General features: G+C 41.2%; 1 protein-coding gene and 1 non-coding gene across 2 annotated transcripts in view; one reads left to right on the top strand and one right to left on the bottom strand.

The window, feature by feature from the left end:
* Positions 1 to 579: 579 nt before the first annotated feature.
* Positions 580 to 18384, top strand: part of Ints2 (integrator complex subunit 2) — a 49218-nt gene continuing 31413 nt past the window's right edge. The window contains exons 1-9 of the mRNA XM_013118389.3: positions 580 to 717; positions 1635 to 1949; positions 2470 to 2608; positions 5397 to 5499; positions 6846 to 6959; positions 9145 to 9275; positions 9497 to 9670; positions 13640 to 13866; positions 15271 to 15396. Of these exons, the coding sequence (XP_012973843.1) occupies positions 1657 to 1949; positions 2470 to 2608; positions 5397 to 5499; positions 6846 to 6959; positions 9145 to 9275; positions 9497 to 9670; positions 13640 to 13866; positions 15271 to 15396 (1307 nt within the window). The 5' untranslated portion in view covers positions 580 to 717; positions 1635 to 1656. The remainder of the gene's footprint in view (positions 718 to 1634; positions 1950 to 2469; positions 2609 to 5396; positions 5500 to 6845; positions 6960 to 9144; positions 9276 to 9496; positions 9671 to 13639; positions 13867 to 15270; positions 15397 to 18384) is intronic.
* On the bottom strand, positions 17956 to 18062 carry LOC121141607. Its single transcript, XR_005878587.1, has one exon. It is a non-coding gene; the product is annotated as a U6 spliceosomal RNA (small nuclear RNA).

Here is an 18384-nt window from a genome sequence, read left to right as displayed (position 1 = left end):
TACTTTTAAAATTCTCCTGTACACAGGTCCTGGGATTCTAGAACTTTGGTGCGGAGATGGCATGGCAGGGGTTTAAAGGAGGCTACAGCCGAGTTCCATTAGGCAAGTTTCGGAGGGGAACGAAGAGACTTTTACTATTTCTTTTCACATACATTATTGTCTTTTAAATGTCGCGATAATCCCAGTGGGGGAATTTAGCTCTGACGTTGAGACTCATCTGACAGGTCCCAAGCGGAATGCCCTGGGAGAGGAAGAAATCCAAGTTTACACTCCACATATTCGGAAGCACGGAGGACACTGAAGGAGGAAGGGGCGGTCTCGCGCACGCGCAATGCAGCCCCTGCGCCTCAAGCTGGTTTTTCTATCACCGCCTACGTCCTCTTAGTACTGTACGGTGGCCGGCGCGGGCCAGACCCTGGCGATGAATGGAGGTGCAGGGTGCTGGTTGAAATAAGTCTTCTCTGCTTTTCTCTCTTTCCCAGCTGATTCTGCCCCCTCCCCTGCAGTGTCCCCATTCTAACCCCGCTCTTTCGACGACCCGGTTGGTTCCAGCGTCCGAATTCTTGGTGCCCGAGTCGACCCAGGGCACAGCCGGGCTTTGGGGATCCGGATAATCGCCTAGGCCCAACTTTGGACTGCGCTCTCGATTTCTGCCTCGTCCGGCGCTCGGACTCGGAATCCGAGTGGGTCCCTTGAGGCTGGAGGGTAGATCTTAAGGTATGAAGCGTCGGCTTCTCGGGCCCAAGTGCCTCTTTGTCTGAAGTCCGCCTGAATCTTCTCAGCCCGGGGCACTCGGTTCTCATTGCTACAGGGCAGAGCACACAGGTCTTGTCACCTCTGCCTCGAGCTCACTCTACTACTGTTAAATACCAGAGCTTACAGTTGAAAACAGAGCAACATTTATGCCCACGACTCTTTAACCCCCGCTCTGTTAGTGAGTGGGTCTTAAGACGGGGGTGGCTTCTGCTATCTGTTCAGTGTCTGCTCTCTTTTTGCTGCCTTTTAAAAATTATCCAAGATCCACAGGTGTCCAAGTGATACTCTCTTCATCCCTCAGCTACGGCCATTCATTTTCTCTCCGTATTTCATGGAGCTCATCAAACCAGCATAGTGAGGAAAGTGTTGCACTTGAACTGGTGTTTAGTATAGAAGGGTTCAGTCTGGAATTTTCCTTCCAAGTGGTAATACTACCATTCTGTGGAGCTCATGCTGTAGTGTTAGGGCAAAGGATCCCTAAGTTTGGAAGAGACATTAATAAGCAGTTTTTCTTCTCATTTTCCAGCTATCAATAGAAACGTAAGCAGACAGAGAAACCTGGTCTTTAATTGTGCCAGCAACATTGTCAACACAGGGACCTACTAAATATCCAGCACACCTTTTATTTTTGTTTATTTATTTAGAGACAGGGTTTGACCTCATAACAGCCCTAGCTGGCCTGGAACTCACTTTGTGGATCAGGCTGACCTTGAACTTACAGAGATCTGCCTCCCTCTGCCTCCCAAGTGCTCCCAAGTGCTGGGATTAAAGGTGTGTGCCACCACTGCCTGGCTACCTTTTCAGATTTTTTTAAAAGAAGGGGTTTTATACATGTGGGAATTAGATGCTTGATTTCATTTTGCTGTTGTGTTTTTTAGCTCATTAGGATCAAGAGTGACGATGACTGAGTGTACAAGCCTTCAGTTTGTCAGCCCTTTTGCATTTGAAGCCATGCAGAAGGTTGACGTTGTTCGATTGGCGTCGTTAAGTGATCCGGAACTAAGACTTCTCTTGCCCTGCTTGGTGAGGATGGCACTTTGTGCTCCTGCTGATCAGAGTCAGAGCTGGGCTCAGGATAAGAAACTTATTCTTCGCCTTCTGTCTGGAGTGGAAGCTGTCAACTCCATTGTTGCACTGCTGTCTGTGGACTTTCATGCCTTAGAACAAGACGCCAGCAAAGAGCAGCAGCTTAGGTAAAGTTGTGCTCTGGGTCACTTGGATGGATGTACTTGATATTCCAAAGGAGGTAATCACATGTTGTTCAGAGTTGTCAGAGCTCCAGAAAATAGAGAGTGAGAGCTTTAATTCGGAGTACATTTTAGAGGTCTGTTCTGCTTATAGTGAAAATTGTAAGAGCTCTCTGTGTTATCAAATGTCAGTTACTCTTTCAGTTACCCTTAGTGGGAAGTGAGTAGGATAACATCTAGGGTGGAAGGTTTTACTGGAATCACTGAGCTTTTTAAGATTACACCTTATTCTCTGAGACAGAGCTGGTGTTAATTCCTTTCTGACCCATCGTGTATCTGTTAGTAAGCTATTGTTACAAAAGTCAGTGGCCATTGTTAGTTACAGTTTGTGAGCGCTTGGAATACATAGACAAACTAAGTATTTCAGAGGAAATGGAAACATTTCCAGTGAGTACATTATTGCTGTAACAGGTACTGATTGCCATACCAGTGTTGTAACTTGTTTTCCATGTTTGGACTTTACTAGGCATAAGCTTGGAGGAGGCAGTGGAGAGAGCATCCTGGTATCACAGCTTCAGCATGGACTAACACTAGAATTTGAACACAGTGATTCACCTCGTCGATTGAGGCTTGTGCTTAGTGAACTGTTGGCAATTATGAACAAGGTGCTTATAAAAAATTCTCAGCCTGAAGCATTGATGATTTGTTACCTACATCTAGAGAATAGTAAAAAAATATAAGCAAGAAGGCAGACAGGTTATTTGTTCCCCTAGTATTTCTGTTCGACTTGTATTTTTCTTTCAAAGACTGAATTGATTTTTTTTCCCAAGACAGGATTTCTCTGTGTAGCCCTGGCTGTCATGGAACTCACTCTGTAGACCACACTAGCCTGAAATTCACAGAGATCTGCCTGGCCTGCTTCTTGAGTGCTGAGATAGGCATGTGCCACCACTGCCTGGTGACTGAAATGATACAAAAGCATGTTCTTTTTTTTTTTATTTTGGGGTTTTTTGTTTTTTGTTTTCTGAGACAGGGTTTCCCTGGGACTTTGGAAGCCGTCCTGGAACTTGCTTTTGTGTACCAGGCTGGTCTCGAACTCACAGATACCCACCTGCCTCTGCCTCTGCCTCCCAGTGCTGGGAGTAAAGGCTTGTGCCATCACGTCCAGCTCACAAAAGCATGTTTTAAAGGCAATTGTCTTTATGTGATTATTATTTTCTTGGCTGTATGCCTATCCTGCTTTCTTTCTTTCTTTATTCATTCATTCATTCATTTATTCATTCATTCATGGCTTTTTGACGAAGGGCCTTCATGCATGGCCCTGGCTCTTCTGGAACTCACTTATGGAGACCAGACTGGCTTCAGACTTAGAGAGATCCACCTGCCTCTGCCTGTAGAGTGCTGGGGTTAAGGGTGTGTACTAGTATACCCAGGTATTCTGTATTCATCATCATTAATATTTTTTTGTGTATGGAATCTATATATGGATTCTTAATATCCTTAAATAATTTTTATGCCTTATTTTATGTGTATGAATGTTTTGCTTGATTATATATCTGTGCACTATATGAGTGTCAGGTGCCTACAGAGTTCAGAAGACAGCATAGCATTTCTTGGAACTGGAGTTACTGATTGTGAGCCACAGTGTAGATGCTGGGGACCAAACCTGGATCCTCTGCAAGAGTAATGGGTGCCATTTCATCTCTCAGCTTCTGTGGGGTTCTTAATGTCCAGCAGGGCATTGGTATCATGTGGGAACTATGGTAACTTATTGCCATAGGAAATTTAAGAAAAATAGTGGATATATTCTTCGTCTTTCTTGTTCCATCCCTCAAATTTATGTCTCCCCCCACCCCTTTTTTTTTTTCTTTTTTTGAGGCTCTCCTATTGGCTTAGGATGACATCAGACTTCTGTTCTCCCTGTCTCAGCTTTCTGTGTCCTACGGTTGTTGGGATGTACCATTTTTCTAGCCTCAAAGTTATTTTTTTACTTTTTTTTCATTGGTCATTATACTGAAATGAATTTGTGCTTGTTATAGTGCTTTAAACTTACAGTTTAAGGCCGTGCGTTGGTAGCGCACACCTTTAATCCCAGCACTCTGGAGGCTGAGGCAGGCGGATCTCTGTGAGTTCAAGGCCAGCCTGGTCTACAGAGCGAGTTCCAGGACAGCCTCCAAAGCAATACAGAGAAACCCTGTCTCGAAAAACCAAAAAAGAAAAAGGAAAAAAAAAACCTTACAGTTTAAAATAATTTTTTTTTTTGTATTGTGTGTGGATGTATATGTTGGCACACTTGTAGAAGCCAGAGGTTAATTTTCATGAGTTTTTTCTGTTTCCACTGTGGCTTCTGGGAATCACACTCAGGTTATCAGGCTTTGACAAGGTCTGTTACCTGCTGAGCCATTTTGCAGCTCAGTTTTGTTTTTTGTTTTTTATTTTTGTTTTGTTTCCTTTTGTTTTGCTTTTCTAGACAAGGTTTCTCTGTAGCCCTGTCTTTTTATTTTGTGTTGGTTTTGTTGTTGTTGTTTTTCTAAGACAGGGTTTCTTTGTAGCTTTGGAACTTGTCCTGGAACTTTGCTCTGTAGACCAGGTTGGCCTGGAACTCATAGAGATCCGTCTGCCTCTACCTCCCAAGTGCTGGGATTAAAGGTGTGCCACCACCACCTGGCTTAGCTTTAGGTTTTTTGCTCAATTGTTTATATGGATAACATTCTTACATTGTTTCTTGACTTGCCTTATCCTTCAATTTCTTTTTTTTTTTTTTTGGTTTTTCGAGACAGGGTTTCTCTGTGGCTTTGGAGGCTGTCCTGGAACTCGCTCTGTAGACCAGGCTGGCCTCGAACTCACAGAGATCCGCCTGCCTCTGCCTCCCGAGTGCTGGGATTAAAGGCGTGCGCCACCAACGCCCGGCATCCTTCAATTTCAAGTATATCTAAAATGCAAATTGGAATAACTTTTCCTTTTTTTGTGGGGGACAGGATTGCACTAGGAGCCAGGGTGGCTTTGTAATTTAAGATTCTTCTTCCTCAGCTTTTCAAATGGTGGCATTATAAGATGTAGCCACTATGTAGTTCCTGAGACTAATGCTGCTATGTCTGAATAATAATCATGGTTAAACTGGTTAAAATTAATAGAATCCCACAGACTTTGCTGTAGTATATTAGTCACATTCAGAGTGATGAAAGGCTGGGCATGGCAGAGCATACCTTCAGTCCCAGCACTAGAGAAGCAGAGACAAGAAGATCCAGAATTTTATACTATCTTAGGCTAATAGATTTAAGGTTAGCCTCCTCTATGTACGGAGTTCAGACCAGCCATGGCTGCATAGTGAGACCCTACCTCAAAATACCACAGCATAAACTCATGGTTTGTGAGCTCAAAAACAATAAAATACTGCTAACAATTACTTGAAATTAATAGTTCTTGCTTCCCTTTTTTCCTCTTTATTCTAAGGTATCGGAGTCCAATGGAGAGTTTTTCTTCAAGTCTTCGGAGCTTTTTGAGAGTCCAGTGTACTTGGAGGAAGCTGCAGATGTTCTTTGTATTTTACAAGCAGGTAGGTACTTTATTGACTGGGTGCCAAGATACATTTCAGATAGAGTGTCAAGTGAAGTGTTACTGTGTGACTCCTTAGCCTGCAGTGCTAGGTCTGTGTCTGTGGGTGTGCATTGGATGCCCTGAAACTGGAGGTATAGGCAGTTATCAGCTGTCTGATGTGGATGCTGGGACTCAGGTCCCTTATAAGGGCAGTATCTTCTCTCTAGCCCCAAATTTGGTATTCAAGGATTATCTAAACTGGGTGGTGTCTAGTATTTGGGAGGCTGAAGCAGGAGTAATGTGACAAAATCCAGAGATCATGTCTTAAATAACACCTCCCCCCTCCCAAAACAAAATCTTCAAAAATGTAAAATGTAATTTACTAAGTTAAATGGCTGTACAAGTGGCTCAGTGGTTAAGAGCACTTGATGCTCTGCTGGAGGACCTTAGTTTGGTTCAGATAACTCACAACTGCCTGTAACTCCAGCTCCTGGGGATCTAACAGCTTCACATAAACACACCCACATGCACATAAATAATTTTTTTTTTCGAGACAGGGTGTGCCCGGTGCACATAAATAAGTCTTAAAAAAATGTTTAAAAATGAAGCCTGGTGTTGGTGGCACACGCCTTTAATCACAGCACTCGGGAGGCAGAGGCAGGTGGATCTCTGTGAGTTCGAGACCAGCTTGGTCTACAGAGCGAGTTCCAGGACAGCCTCCAAAACAATACAGAGAAACCCTGTCTCAAAAAAAAAAGTTTAAAAATGACTAGTATTAGAACAAGGTTCAGTGACTTAGACTGTATATGTGTGCTGTGGGCACATTTGCATTGTATATTTGATTTCATGATTTATAATTTTAGTGCTCATTTATAAATGCTCATTATGTGTTCAGTCAAATAGCAAAGGGCAGAGGAGGTAAATATTATCTCAACTTTACTTAATTGTAAAGTTATCAATGAGAGGATTAAAATTAGATATTAAATATATTTATATTATAAATATAAATACACACACATTTTTTTCTTTGTATTCTTTTTGCTTTCCTGGATTCTTTTCAATTGGTATGTGTATGATAAAATAAAAACATGATGATCTAGAAGAAGTGTAAGGATTTTATGAAAATAACTTTCTAGACCTGTGCTATTTAGGGAAACTTCTGCCAGATTCTGTGTCGTGTTGTCCAGCTAGTAGCCCCTCCCCTGCCCCATGTGGCTGCAGGTTAACTGACGTGTAGCTAGTGTGACTAAGGAACTAGTACTTTAAGTGAGTTCCATTTTGGTGATGTATTTGAAATGTCAGCTGTTAAACAGATAACACTATGGGTCATGCCTCAGTGGTGACTGTGGCTTTTTTTTCTTCCAGAGCTCCCTTCCTTGCTTCCTATAGTTGATGTAGCCGAAGCCTTGCTACATGTTAGAAATGGTGCCTGGTTCTTATGTCTCTTGGTAGCCAATGTTCCTGATAGTTTTAATGAAGGTAAATATAATTTCATTTAAAAATGGCATATTAGAAGCCGGGCATTGGTGGCGCACGCCTTTAATCCCAGCACTCGGGAGGCAGAGGCAGGCAGATCTCTGTGAGTTCGAGGCCAGGCTGGACCGACAGCCTCCAAAACAGAGAAACCCTGTCTCGTAAAACCAAAAAAAAAAAAAAAAAAAGGCATATTAGATAACCTTGTTTTGACTTGTTTAGAACTTTGTTGTTGTTGCTGTTTTTTTGTTTTGTTTTGTTTTGTTTTTTTGAGACAGGGTTTGCCTGTGGCTTTGGAGGCTGTCCTGGAACTCGCTTGGTAGACCAGGCTGGTCTCGAACTCACAGTGATCCGCCTGCCTCTGCCTCCCGAGTGCTGGGATTAAAGGTGTGCGCCACCAACGGCCGGCGTTGTTGCTGTTTTAAAATAGAGTCTTGCTCTGTATTCCTGGCTGTCCTTGAACTTGTGATTCTTTTTCCTCTGCCTTCTGAGTGTTGCTGGTGTTGTGAGTGCCTGACGCTGTACTTAGTGCTGTGTTCCCTCCCTTCTGTGCTGGGCAACAACCCAGTGGCTAACAAGCTAGGCAAGTAGTCTCTCTGAGCTACATCCCAGACCAGACTGGCTTTTAATTGAAGAGTTTACTTAATTTATATAAGTCATTTAATACAGTTATTGTGGTGGCTAGGTATGTCTTGTTACTTTTATCTCTTCCTTTGTATTATTTTTTAATCATACATTTAATACACAGGTATTATAAGTCACAAAGTATATTCTTGCTGCTTTTAAGTAGTTAATTCTTTTGTCTTTATTTATTTATTTATTTAGAGTGTGTGTGTGTGTGTGTGTGTACATGTATGTACTTGTGCTCATGTTTCCAAGAATGTGGAGGTCAGAGGAATACTTCTACAAGTAGGCACTGTCCTACCCTGTGGGTCCCAGGAATTGAACTCATTTGTAAGTCTTGGTGGCAAGCACCTTGACTTGCTGATGCCACTTCACCAGCCTTCTTTTCTGATTTTTTTTGACAGAGTCTCACTGTGTAGCCTGGTGGCCTTGAACTTTTAAGTAATCTTTCTGCCTCTTCCCAGTGCTGATATTACAGGTGTGCACTGCAATGCCCAGCTGACTTTAAAATCCTTTTTAAAATGTGGGGAAAAGCCGGGCGTTGGTGGCGCACGCCTTTAATCCCAGCACTTGGGAGGCAGAGGCAGGCGGATCTCTGTGAGTTCAAGACCAGCCTGGTCTACAAGAGCTAGTTCCAGGACAGCCTCCAAAGCCACAGAGAAACCCTGTCTTGAAAACAAAAACAAAAACAAAAACAAAAAAATGTGGGGAAAAGGTTTTATCTACATAGCTACTATTTTTGGTGTAGTATAGATTAAATTTATTTTTATTTTGTTTTTACTTATGTGTGTTTGTGATTAAACCCAGAGCTACTTGCTTTAAAGGGTTAATTTCTTGGCAATAGTTTTTCCCCATTTAACTTTTATTTTATTTCCAGTACTGGGGATTGACCACAGTGCCTTGCACTGGCTCGGCAAGCACTCTGCCATTGTCGTACATCCCCCTCTCTCTTAACTTTTTCATTTTGAGACAGGGTCTCACCAAGATGTCCTTGCTGAACTTTGTTGCTGAAGCAGGTTCTACCTGAGATACCCAGGTAGTTCAAATTACAGGCCTGTGCTACTAGGCTGAACTCGCTGTTTTTGTTTTCTGGGAACTGAATGCATAGCCACCTGGGTGCTAGTAAGTGCTCTTACACTGAGCTTAATTCTCGCTTTTTTTTTCTTGTGACACTGGATCACTTTTTAGCTTCAGTCAGCCTTGATCTTGCATATGTAGTACAGACTGGCTTCCAATTTGAGATTCCCTCTGTCTTCCTAGTGCTATGATTACAGGTTGTGTACCACCGTGGCCAGCTCACATATATTTAGTTGTTTGCTGCCTTTGTCCTTTTGGGTTTGTCATTGCAGATGTGACTGCGTGTTGTCTTCCATGTTGTTATTAGCTTAGGTCTTTTTCATTCCTTTATTCCTTTTGACTTGGTTTATGTTGCTATACTATCAAGTTCCCCAGTGTTTTCCTTCTATACTGTTTAAGCTACATAAATGATTAGTTTTCAGGGATGAAGAAATGGCTTATTTATAAAAGCTTAACAAAGCTGAAAATAATAGAGACTCTTAAATAATAGTTTGTAGGGGCCTGATCAAAAACGGAGAACGACAAGATGAAGAAAGTCTTGGAGGGAGGCGCAGAACAGATGCCTTGCGATATTTATGCAGAATGAACCCTTCTCAGGCCCTGAAGGTCCGGGGCGTGGTGGTAAGAGATGCTCTTGTCTCCGTAAGAGGATTTTCCTGGAGGCTGCTTGAGAATCTTATAGAAACGGGGGAGTTGTAATGAAATGCTGAATGTGCTGCCCTCCTTCTCTTTGAGGTCTCATGCTTTGTGAGGTCCTTCCTCAGAACTTGAGCTGCATTCAATTTTCAAATGTCCTGGCTCTTTTTCTTACTGTGTTTAATTTGTTTTCTCTGCTGTGTTAGGTGGAAGAATGTCACTTGCCAGGACTTGGAGTAGCTTTGACATTGGATCATACTAAAACTGAAACTTGTGAAGATGGAGTGAGTGACTTGGTTTGCTTTGTTAGTGGCTTGCTTCTTGGAACAAATGCAAAAGTCAGGACTTGGTTTGGAACCTTTATTCGCAATGGACAACAGGTGAGAGTCAAATACACATATGCATAGGGAAGGATAATTAGGGTCAGTTACTAAGAGAGAAGAAACTGCTCTAGAAGAATGTCTTTAGTAGGCCTGGAAGCTCATACCTGCAATCCCTGTACTTGGAAGACCGAGGCAGGAGGATTGCTATGATTTCGAGGCTAAGTGCCATGGGAGGCAGATGTGGTGGCACACACCTGTAATCCAGCACCCTGGAGGCAGAGGCAGGTGGATCTTTGAGTTTGAGGTCAGCCTGGTCTACAGTTCCAGGTTAGCCAATGCTACATAGAGGGACTATGTCTCAAACAAACAAAAAGCCATAGGGAAAAAAATAAACAGAAGAAAAAGAAGATATCTTTAGACCAGTGATTGTCAGACTTAGTTTTAGGAACCTCCCTACTTTAAAAATAACCATGAAGGATTTGAAAGGTTTTGTTTATGTGGCTTTTGTCTTTTGTTGATAATTTCCATATTAGAAATTAAAAATTTTGAAATATGCAATTTATTGAAAATGAAATAACCTCAATTAAATGTAAACATGAAGTGTGTGTATACTTTTTTTATTTTTTATCTCAGTCTTGATATTTAGTCAAGGCTGGCTCTGAATTCCTCCTGATCTTTGTGCCTATGCCTCCTGTTTACAAAGATCATAGGAATGCCCTACCATGCTTAGTAAACATTACATTTTTAAAAATATAATCATCTCTCCCAAAACAACCTAGTGAGAATAATAGTACTGTTTTACAGTTTTCAGGTCTCTTCAATGTCTCCCTTTGGAGAATGTTCTGTACACTAGTGAGAATAGGAGGGATGTCAGGCACTATCTTAATATCATAATGGGCTATTTGTATTTTCTGTTCATCTTGAAAAATATGGGGACTCTCTAAAGTCCTATACCAGGCTTTTGAGAACTGTTACACTAGATCATCAAAGTAAGTTATATCTGTAATTTAACACATATGTGTGTGCATTTGTGTGTGTGTGCTGGTAAAATATATATAACAAAATTTGCATTTAATCATTTTTTAAGAATACAGTTCAGAAGAAGTTTTAATGCCTGGCGGTGGTGGTGCACGCCTTTAATCCCAGCACTCGGGAGGCAGAGGCAGGCAGATCTCTGTGAGTTCGAGACTGGGCTGGACCAATAGCCTCTAAAACAATACAGAGAAACCCTGTCTTGTGAACAAAAACAAAAACAAAAAACAAAAAAACAAACAAAAAAAAAGGCCGGGCGTTGGTGGCGCACGCCTCTAATCCCAGCACTCGGGAGGCAGAGGCAGGCGGATCTCTGTGAGTTCGAGACCAGCCTGGACTACCGAGCGAGTTCCAGGACAGCCTCCAAAGCCACAGAGAAACCCTGTCTCGAAAAACAAAAACAAAAAACAAACAAACAAAAAAAGAATACAGTTCAGTGGCATTAAAACATTCACAGTGTGGTGCTAGAGACTGAGTGATAAATGCTTGCTACACAAGCACAGGGACCTGAGTTTACAACCCTAGTAATGTAAAAGCAGGTGTGACAGCGTTTGTTTGTATCCTCAGTGTTGGCAAAATGGATACAGATGACCTGGAGGCATCTTTGGTCAGTGTAGCTGAAATGTCCAGTTCAGGGTTCAGTCTGAAAACATGCGGTGGGGCAGCTGAAAAGACGGCTCAGTAGTTAGGAGCACCTCTGCTCTTCTGGAGGACCTGAATTCTGTTCTCAGCACCCACAGTGGGCAGCTCACAACTGTCTGTAACTCCCACTTCCAGAGGATCTGCCCTCTGCGGCCTCCGTTTCCTACCTGTACATACATACACAAAGACACATAAGTAAAGATAAATCTTTAACAGCAAAGAAGATGGAGAGTATTAGAAGAAGACCGTCAGCATTTATTTCTGAGTTCTTCATATATGCAGCTTCTGTGCACATGTGTGCACATACATGCACACATACACATAAAGGGAAAGAAAAGGACCATTGGAAATGTTATGCGTATATAATCATTATATATAGGATTTTTTTTTGTGTGTGCGTTTGGGGGGTGTGTGGTCTGGGCTTTAAACTAGTAAGCACTGTATCACTGAGTTATATTCCATGTGCTCTACAGACTCTGAACTCTTTAAACTACCTAGTTATCTTACCTATAAACTGGTAATCATGGCTCTAGCTTTGTTTTTGGTGAATTCTGGGTACCATTCTAGCTACCTCATATGGGTCAAATCGCAGGATACTTGTCATTTTGTGTATGTTATTTCCTTAACGTACTGATTTCAAGGTTCATCCTGTAGCGTGTGTCAGAATTTCCTTGGCCAGGTATGGTGACATATATCTTTAATACTAGCACCCAGTAGCTAGAAGCAGGAATGTGGGATAGATACATCTCACATTCATTGCCAGCTGGGCTGTAATGAAAACCCTGCCCTGTGTAGAAAGTATCCTGGCAAAGGAGTTTCCTTCATTCTTAAGGTTGCCTAGACTGACCTTTAATTTGGCTTCCTCTGCCTGTACCTTTGAGTAGCTCAGATTATAGGTGTGTGATAGTATGCTTGTCTTGTATGTTATATTTTGCAACAGATTTGTTTTTATGTGTGTTTTTGAAATAGGCTCTTCCTTTGTTTCTGAGGCTGCCCTGGACTACAGTAGCCCAGGCTGACTTCAAATTTTAGGTTTGTGGTAAATCCTCTTGAGTGTTGGGATTGATTACAGGCATGGCCTCCATGTCCAATGGCCTTTATCCCCCCCCCCCCACAGTTTTTTAACTTAAAGAATACTTTAATTTTTGCTTCTGAGTAGAATTGCTAGTGCAGACTGACTTAACATGTTTCACTCTGGTGGATAGCATATATATGCCTTAGAAACTACTTTTATGCCATGAAATCACATTGTTTTATGTCTAAGACTTTATTTACAGTCCATTTGAAAACTACACTTCAGCTTTGTCTCTTAAACAGAAAGGAAATGCATGTCTATTGTTTGACTATTGTGCATGACTGTGTGCTGAGCAGTCAGTATGCTCATTTTGTTCCTCATAGTCCATTGTGCACAACACACTTTTCCTCTTGGAATTCAATATTGTTGTTCAGGCAGGTTTATTATACTTTACTAGACTACAATCTTAGGAATAACAAGCACTGGTTAAAAGTGTATGTCACTATACCTGGCTAAGGAAATGCCTCTCCTTTTATAGTTTAGAATTGCTTTCATATGTATGATCTTTCTTTGTTCATTTCTTAGTAAGCATTGAGTGCTTGCTACATGTCAAGTACAATGTTAGACTTGAAGAGTGAGTGATGACTAAAATAACCCTGTCTGAAGAGCTGGGGCTGGGGTGGTGGTTATAGACTTATAAACTCTTAATTATGGTATCTTTAAAGGTATGTAATACTAATGTTTATTTCCTTGTCAATCAGAACCTAGGTTCAAAGAGGTTCACTAATGCACCACGATGCACATAATTCTAGCATGAGAGCTAGAGCTGTGGCTTTCAGGTTCTCCAGACACCAAGTACTGCTGTTGTACTACCTGATGTGTTGGAAGTCCCAGTGTGGGAGTGGGAACTGAACTCTGGTCCTCTACAAGAACAGTGGATGCTTTTAACCCCTAAGCCATCTCCTTTTTGTTCTATAGCTCTCACTATACTGGAACTTGCTACATAGACTGGCCTGGCTTCTAGCAGCTCTCCTGTCTCTGCCTCCAGAGTACTAAGATTTACAGGAGTACACTGCTACACCCAGATGAAAGTACTATTTAAATACCTATTCACAACCCAGTTTGCATCAGTTTAGCTTTTCCTCTGCAATCAGTGCAAATTGGGTGTGGGCAGATGAGTAGATTTTGAGTTTTCTCTACTTATTAAAATGGAACTACAATTATGACAGTCTTTTCATGTTGGGTCAACTGCAAGTGCTCAGGTGCTGAGATCTGTTCAGTTTTAATTTAGAAGATGCTCTATTCTCTTTTCTTTTGCCAATTCACATTTCTTACAGAGAAAAAGGGAGACCAGTGGTTCTGTCCTTTGGCAGATGAGGAGGCAGCTTCTTCTGGAGTTGATGGGCATTCTTCCTACAGTGAGGAGTACTCGTATTGTAGAAGAAGCCGATGTGGAGATGGAGCCCACTGTGTCTGTGTATTCGGGGCTAAAGGAAGAGCATGTTGTGAAAGCCAGCGCACTCTTACGTCTATACTGTGCCTTGATGGGGATTGCTGGACTCAAGTACTCAATCTGATATTTTACCTTTTTAATCTTCTTCTTGTTTCTAATCTCAGAGAAGTGAGCCAAAGGACTTTTATTAAGAGGCTCAGGCTTTTAATTTTACTAGCTTGTCAAGATTAAAGGTGTTAAGGCCTTAAGGAATATTTTGATGTAGTTTCTGATTACAAATACAATTATGCACATATTGGAGGGATGAGAATACTTTGTCAGTTTTTAATCATAGTGTAAAGGACCCTGTGATTTTTACCAGTGTAAAAAGATACCCCTAGCTGTGCGGTGGTGGTGCATGACTTTAATCCCAGCACTCAGGAGGCAGAGGCGGGTGAATCTGTAAGTTTGAGACTAACCTGGTCTACGAGAGCTAGTTCCAGCACAGCCTCTAAAGCCACAGAGAAACCCTGTCTTGGAAAACCAAAACCAAACAAACAAACAATAGAACTCATAATTCTATAAAGTATAAACTGCTGTGAGCTCTGCAGGACACATAAGTAACATGAGCTTGTCATGTCTGTGACCTCTGCTATTGCTGCCTTTAAAGTCTGTTGGTCACTGAATCCTATTTGTTTTTTGCAAAGACAAAGTAATTCTGTTTTCTATTTCTCAGTGATAAATCCATATGCCATTAAAATGCAGACAGTTGGAAAGAGAGAATTGATCAATAACAATGAAAGTATAGGGCAGTGGCTCAGTATAGGGTAAAGTGTAGGGTAATGCCCAACTGAATATGGAACAAGAAAAAGAAAATAAAAAAGGAATGCTTGCTCTGGCTGGGCAGTGGTGGCACATGCCTTTAATCCCAGCACTTGAGAGGCAGAGGCAGGTAGATCTCTGTGAGTTCGAGGCCAGCCTGGTCTACAGAGTGAGTTCTGTGACAGCCAGGACTACACCCTGTCTCAAAAAAAGAAGAAAAAGAAAAAGAATGCTTGCTCTGCATTCATGATGACTTGCATTTGAATCCCCAGCTCTCATCTAAAAAGCTGTGCATGGCTGTACATGCCTATCACCTCACTGTTGTGAGGGAAGAGATATGAGGGTCCCAAGACCAAGAGCTTTCTGGTTAACAAGTATAGTGGCACCAGCTAGTTTCTACTTCAGTGACCCTTCTTGCCTCAAGACAATAAGACAGAGTGCCTTCCTGCATGTGTTCATAGACACCAATACCCATACATTCATGTGTAGTATCATACACCACATACACACCATATACATACAACACAATACACATACACTCCACACACACCATACCCCCCCACACACAATAGGTAAATGAATGTAATTTTTTGTAAGTGACATGAAAAAGTTTGTAATTGAAGAGTTAAAATGTTGGAAAATTCACTTGCTTCCTTCCTGAACTAAAAGTAGGTAAACGGGCAAATGTAAAACCTCCCTGTGTTTCACTTTCAGACCAACTGAAGAAGAAGCTGAACAGTTGCTGCAGCTGATGACCAGCCGCCCTCCTGCCACACCAGCTGGGGTTCGATTTGTTTCCCTCTCTTTCTGTATGCTACTGGCCTTTTCTACACTTGTCAGGTACCTTACTGTTAAGTCACTCTACTCTTTCAAGATGTGCTTTTATCTACTTATCAAAATGTATGTATAGGGGCAAGCCTGTAGTATAGTTAGTGTGTTCACCTAGCATGTGTGCTGCCATCTGAAATGGTATATAGCATGTTATTAAAAGTTTACCACAGACTGGCCTAGGCATGGGCAATCATGGTCTCCTTCAATGAAGGGTGTCAGCATTTGAATGCCATCCATTGTTTAAAGGAGTCAGATTGCTTTTGTAGGCTAATAATTTTCCTTCCCTACTTTTCCTTTCTTGGAGGTGGTATCTTTTAGTTCTTGAGTAATATGGGGTCTTACTAGTACATTGTTTAAAAAGTTTTAAAAATCTTTATTACCTGTTTATTTTTGTGTTTAGTTCCTTGGTGTGTGTGTGTGTGTGTGTGTGTGTGTGTGTGTGTGTAGTGTGGTTTGTGTACTAGTGCTATGATGCATGTGTGGAGGTCAAAGGATAATTTGCTGGAATAACTTCTCTTCTACTGTATTGGCTTCAACTGTACCTGGTTATCAGGTTGGTGGTAAATGCCTTTACTCCTTGAGTGATCTCACTGGCCCCACTACTTCATAGTTGATACTTTTAGGTATTAGCTAATTGATTTCCCATTTTCAAAGATAATTAGTTCTTTTTGTTTTTCTGTCTGGAAATACTCCATATATCTTAATTTTCTTCTTTTCCTTCTGTTATCCTAACACAGTTATTATAATTTGTTTTGTTTTTGTTTTTTGAGACAGGGTTTCTCTGTAGCTTTGGAGCGTGTCCAGGAACTTGCTCTGTAGACCAGGCTGGCCTCTAACTCAGAGGGATCTGCCTACCTCCGCCTCCCATGTGCTGGAATTAAAGGCGTGCGCCACTACCATCACCAGCAAAACTAAATCTTGCTGGTTGTGGTAATTCATGCTTCTCATCCCAGCCCAAGGGAGACCATGGCAGTGCCATGAGTTTGAGGCTAGCCTGGGCTATATAGTGAGACCCTATCTCAAAAATCCAGTAACAACATAAAACACAGCAAAAAAAAAAAACCCCTCTCCAAAAACCAAAACAAATAAACAAACAAACAAACAAAAAAACCCTCATACACACAAAACTGTACAACAAAGAAACAAAATGTAGCTAAATCTCCCTGGTCCTAATCTGACTCATTAGACAGTCTATTTGTTTGATCTTTCCCAGAAATACTGCCCAGGACAGTGTTGTCTTCTCCAGTCTTGTCTTAATCCCTCTATACCTAGTGTTCTGCAGAAATTGTTCTTCATTCACATCTTTAGAAAGCAGGCTTGTGGGAGGCAAATTCTTCAGAGCTGGGGTGGATTTCTGATAATGCCTCCATTCTGACATTTGGCTAATGGTTTGATGGAATGTAGAATTCTAATCAGGAAGTAATTTGTTTTGAGGATTTTGAAAGTGTGTGTTCTGTTGTCTTCTAACTTCGTGTGTTGTCATTGCCTACCATCTCAATTCCTGGTCCCTTTGGGTGTCATATTTCATTGTGCAAATGTGTAGGGTTAGATCTTTCTTAAATGGTTTTGAGATTTCAGGGTGAAAATGTTGGTTCTCAATGTGTTTTTTTGCTTGTTTTGTTTTGATTTTTGTTTTTTTTGAGACAGTCTTTCTGGCTGGCATGGACCTTTCTGCAGTACTCTTGCTTAATCCTCCAGTTCTGGTATTATACATGTACCACCACATCCTGCCCAAGTTCATATTGACCCATCATTCTCAGCACCCAGTGATGAGACATCCAACTAGAATGTTCTTTAGTTCTGGGAACTGTTCTTCAATGAATTTGTTGGTGATGTCCTTCCCTGGGTTTTCTTTTTCTAACACTTCTTCTTGTGTGACTTCTTTCAGAGATGATTTTGGAATTTTCTTATCCCATACTTTTTTCTGTGCTTTAAAAAAGCTGCCATAAAACATATCAGAAAATTTACATAGTTATACACTTTAGTTACCATTCAATGTTCTTATCCTTTTAATAGTTATACAACCATTGCCATAATCTACTTACAGGATATTTTCACCATTCCAGGAAGAAACTGTTTTGCTGTTCAGCCTTTGTTTCATGTGCAGTGTTTACTTTCTTTTTCGTAGAAAGGGTTTATTTTGCTTCAGAATACATGGTTGTAGTCCATCAGTATGTGACAGTAGCAGCAGCAGGAACTTGAAGAAGCTGGTCACATTCCATTCACAGTCAAGAAGCAGAGAGCACATAATCCTTACACTCTGCTCACCCTGTCCTTTGTATGCAGCTCAGCTGCCGCAGCCTAAGGAATAATGCACTTATAATAGGTGGGCCTTCCCACTTCCATCAACTTACTCAAGATAATACCTTAGACGTATGCACAAAGGCCCACCTCCCAGGTATTCTAGATTTCATAAGTTAAAAATTGAGATTAGTCATCACAACTCCATCTATTGTCATTTTTATTCCTAAATACAACATCATTTTAAATCATAACTTTTTACTCCTTATCACCAAAGTCTCATGTTCATCTCATAAATCAATGTACAACCCAACTTCAAAAGTCCCCCAAAATATGGAACACTTCACAAATTTTCAAGTCATTATTGTGTAGATGTCATGCTAATCTTCTGTGTATCTTTCCAATTTTAATATATGTGCTGCTGAAGTGAGCATGGCAGTGTTTAATTTCTAAGAGTTCTCACTTTGTTCTTTCATCCTTTATTTTTCTGGAACCATTTGTATTGTTGAGATTGTCCTTCAACTCCTAATCTTCCTGCTGCTACCTCCCAAGTATTGTGATTGTTTGGTCTTTGAGTGTTTCTTCTTTATAGTAGACACTGCTTCATTGAAGGGGTACTGCTATTCTCTAAAACCCCTTTGCTAAAGTTTTTTTTTTTTTTTTTGTTTTTTTTTTTTTTTTGGTTTTTCGAGACAGGGTTTCTCTGTGGCTTTGGAGGCTGTCCTGGAACTCACTTGGTAGTCCAGGCTGGTCTCG

The sequence above is a fragment of the Mesocricetus auratus genome, unplaced genomic scaffold (genome assembly GCF_017639785.1).
Source record: "Mesocricetus auratus isolate SY011 unplaced genomic scaffold, BCM_Maur_2.0 Super-Scaffold_100007, whole genome shotgun sequence".
Lineage (NCBI taxonomy): Eukaryota > Metazoa > Chordata > Mammalia > Rodentia > Cricetidae > Mesocricetus > Mesocricetus auratus.
Note: the sequence above shows the minus strand (reverse complement) of the source record. Positions and strands in the feature narration are given on the sequence as shown.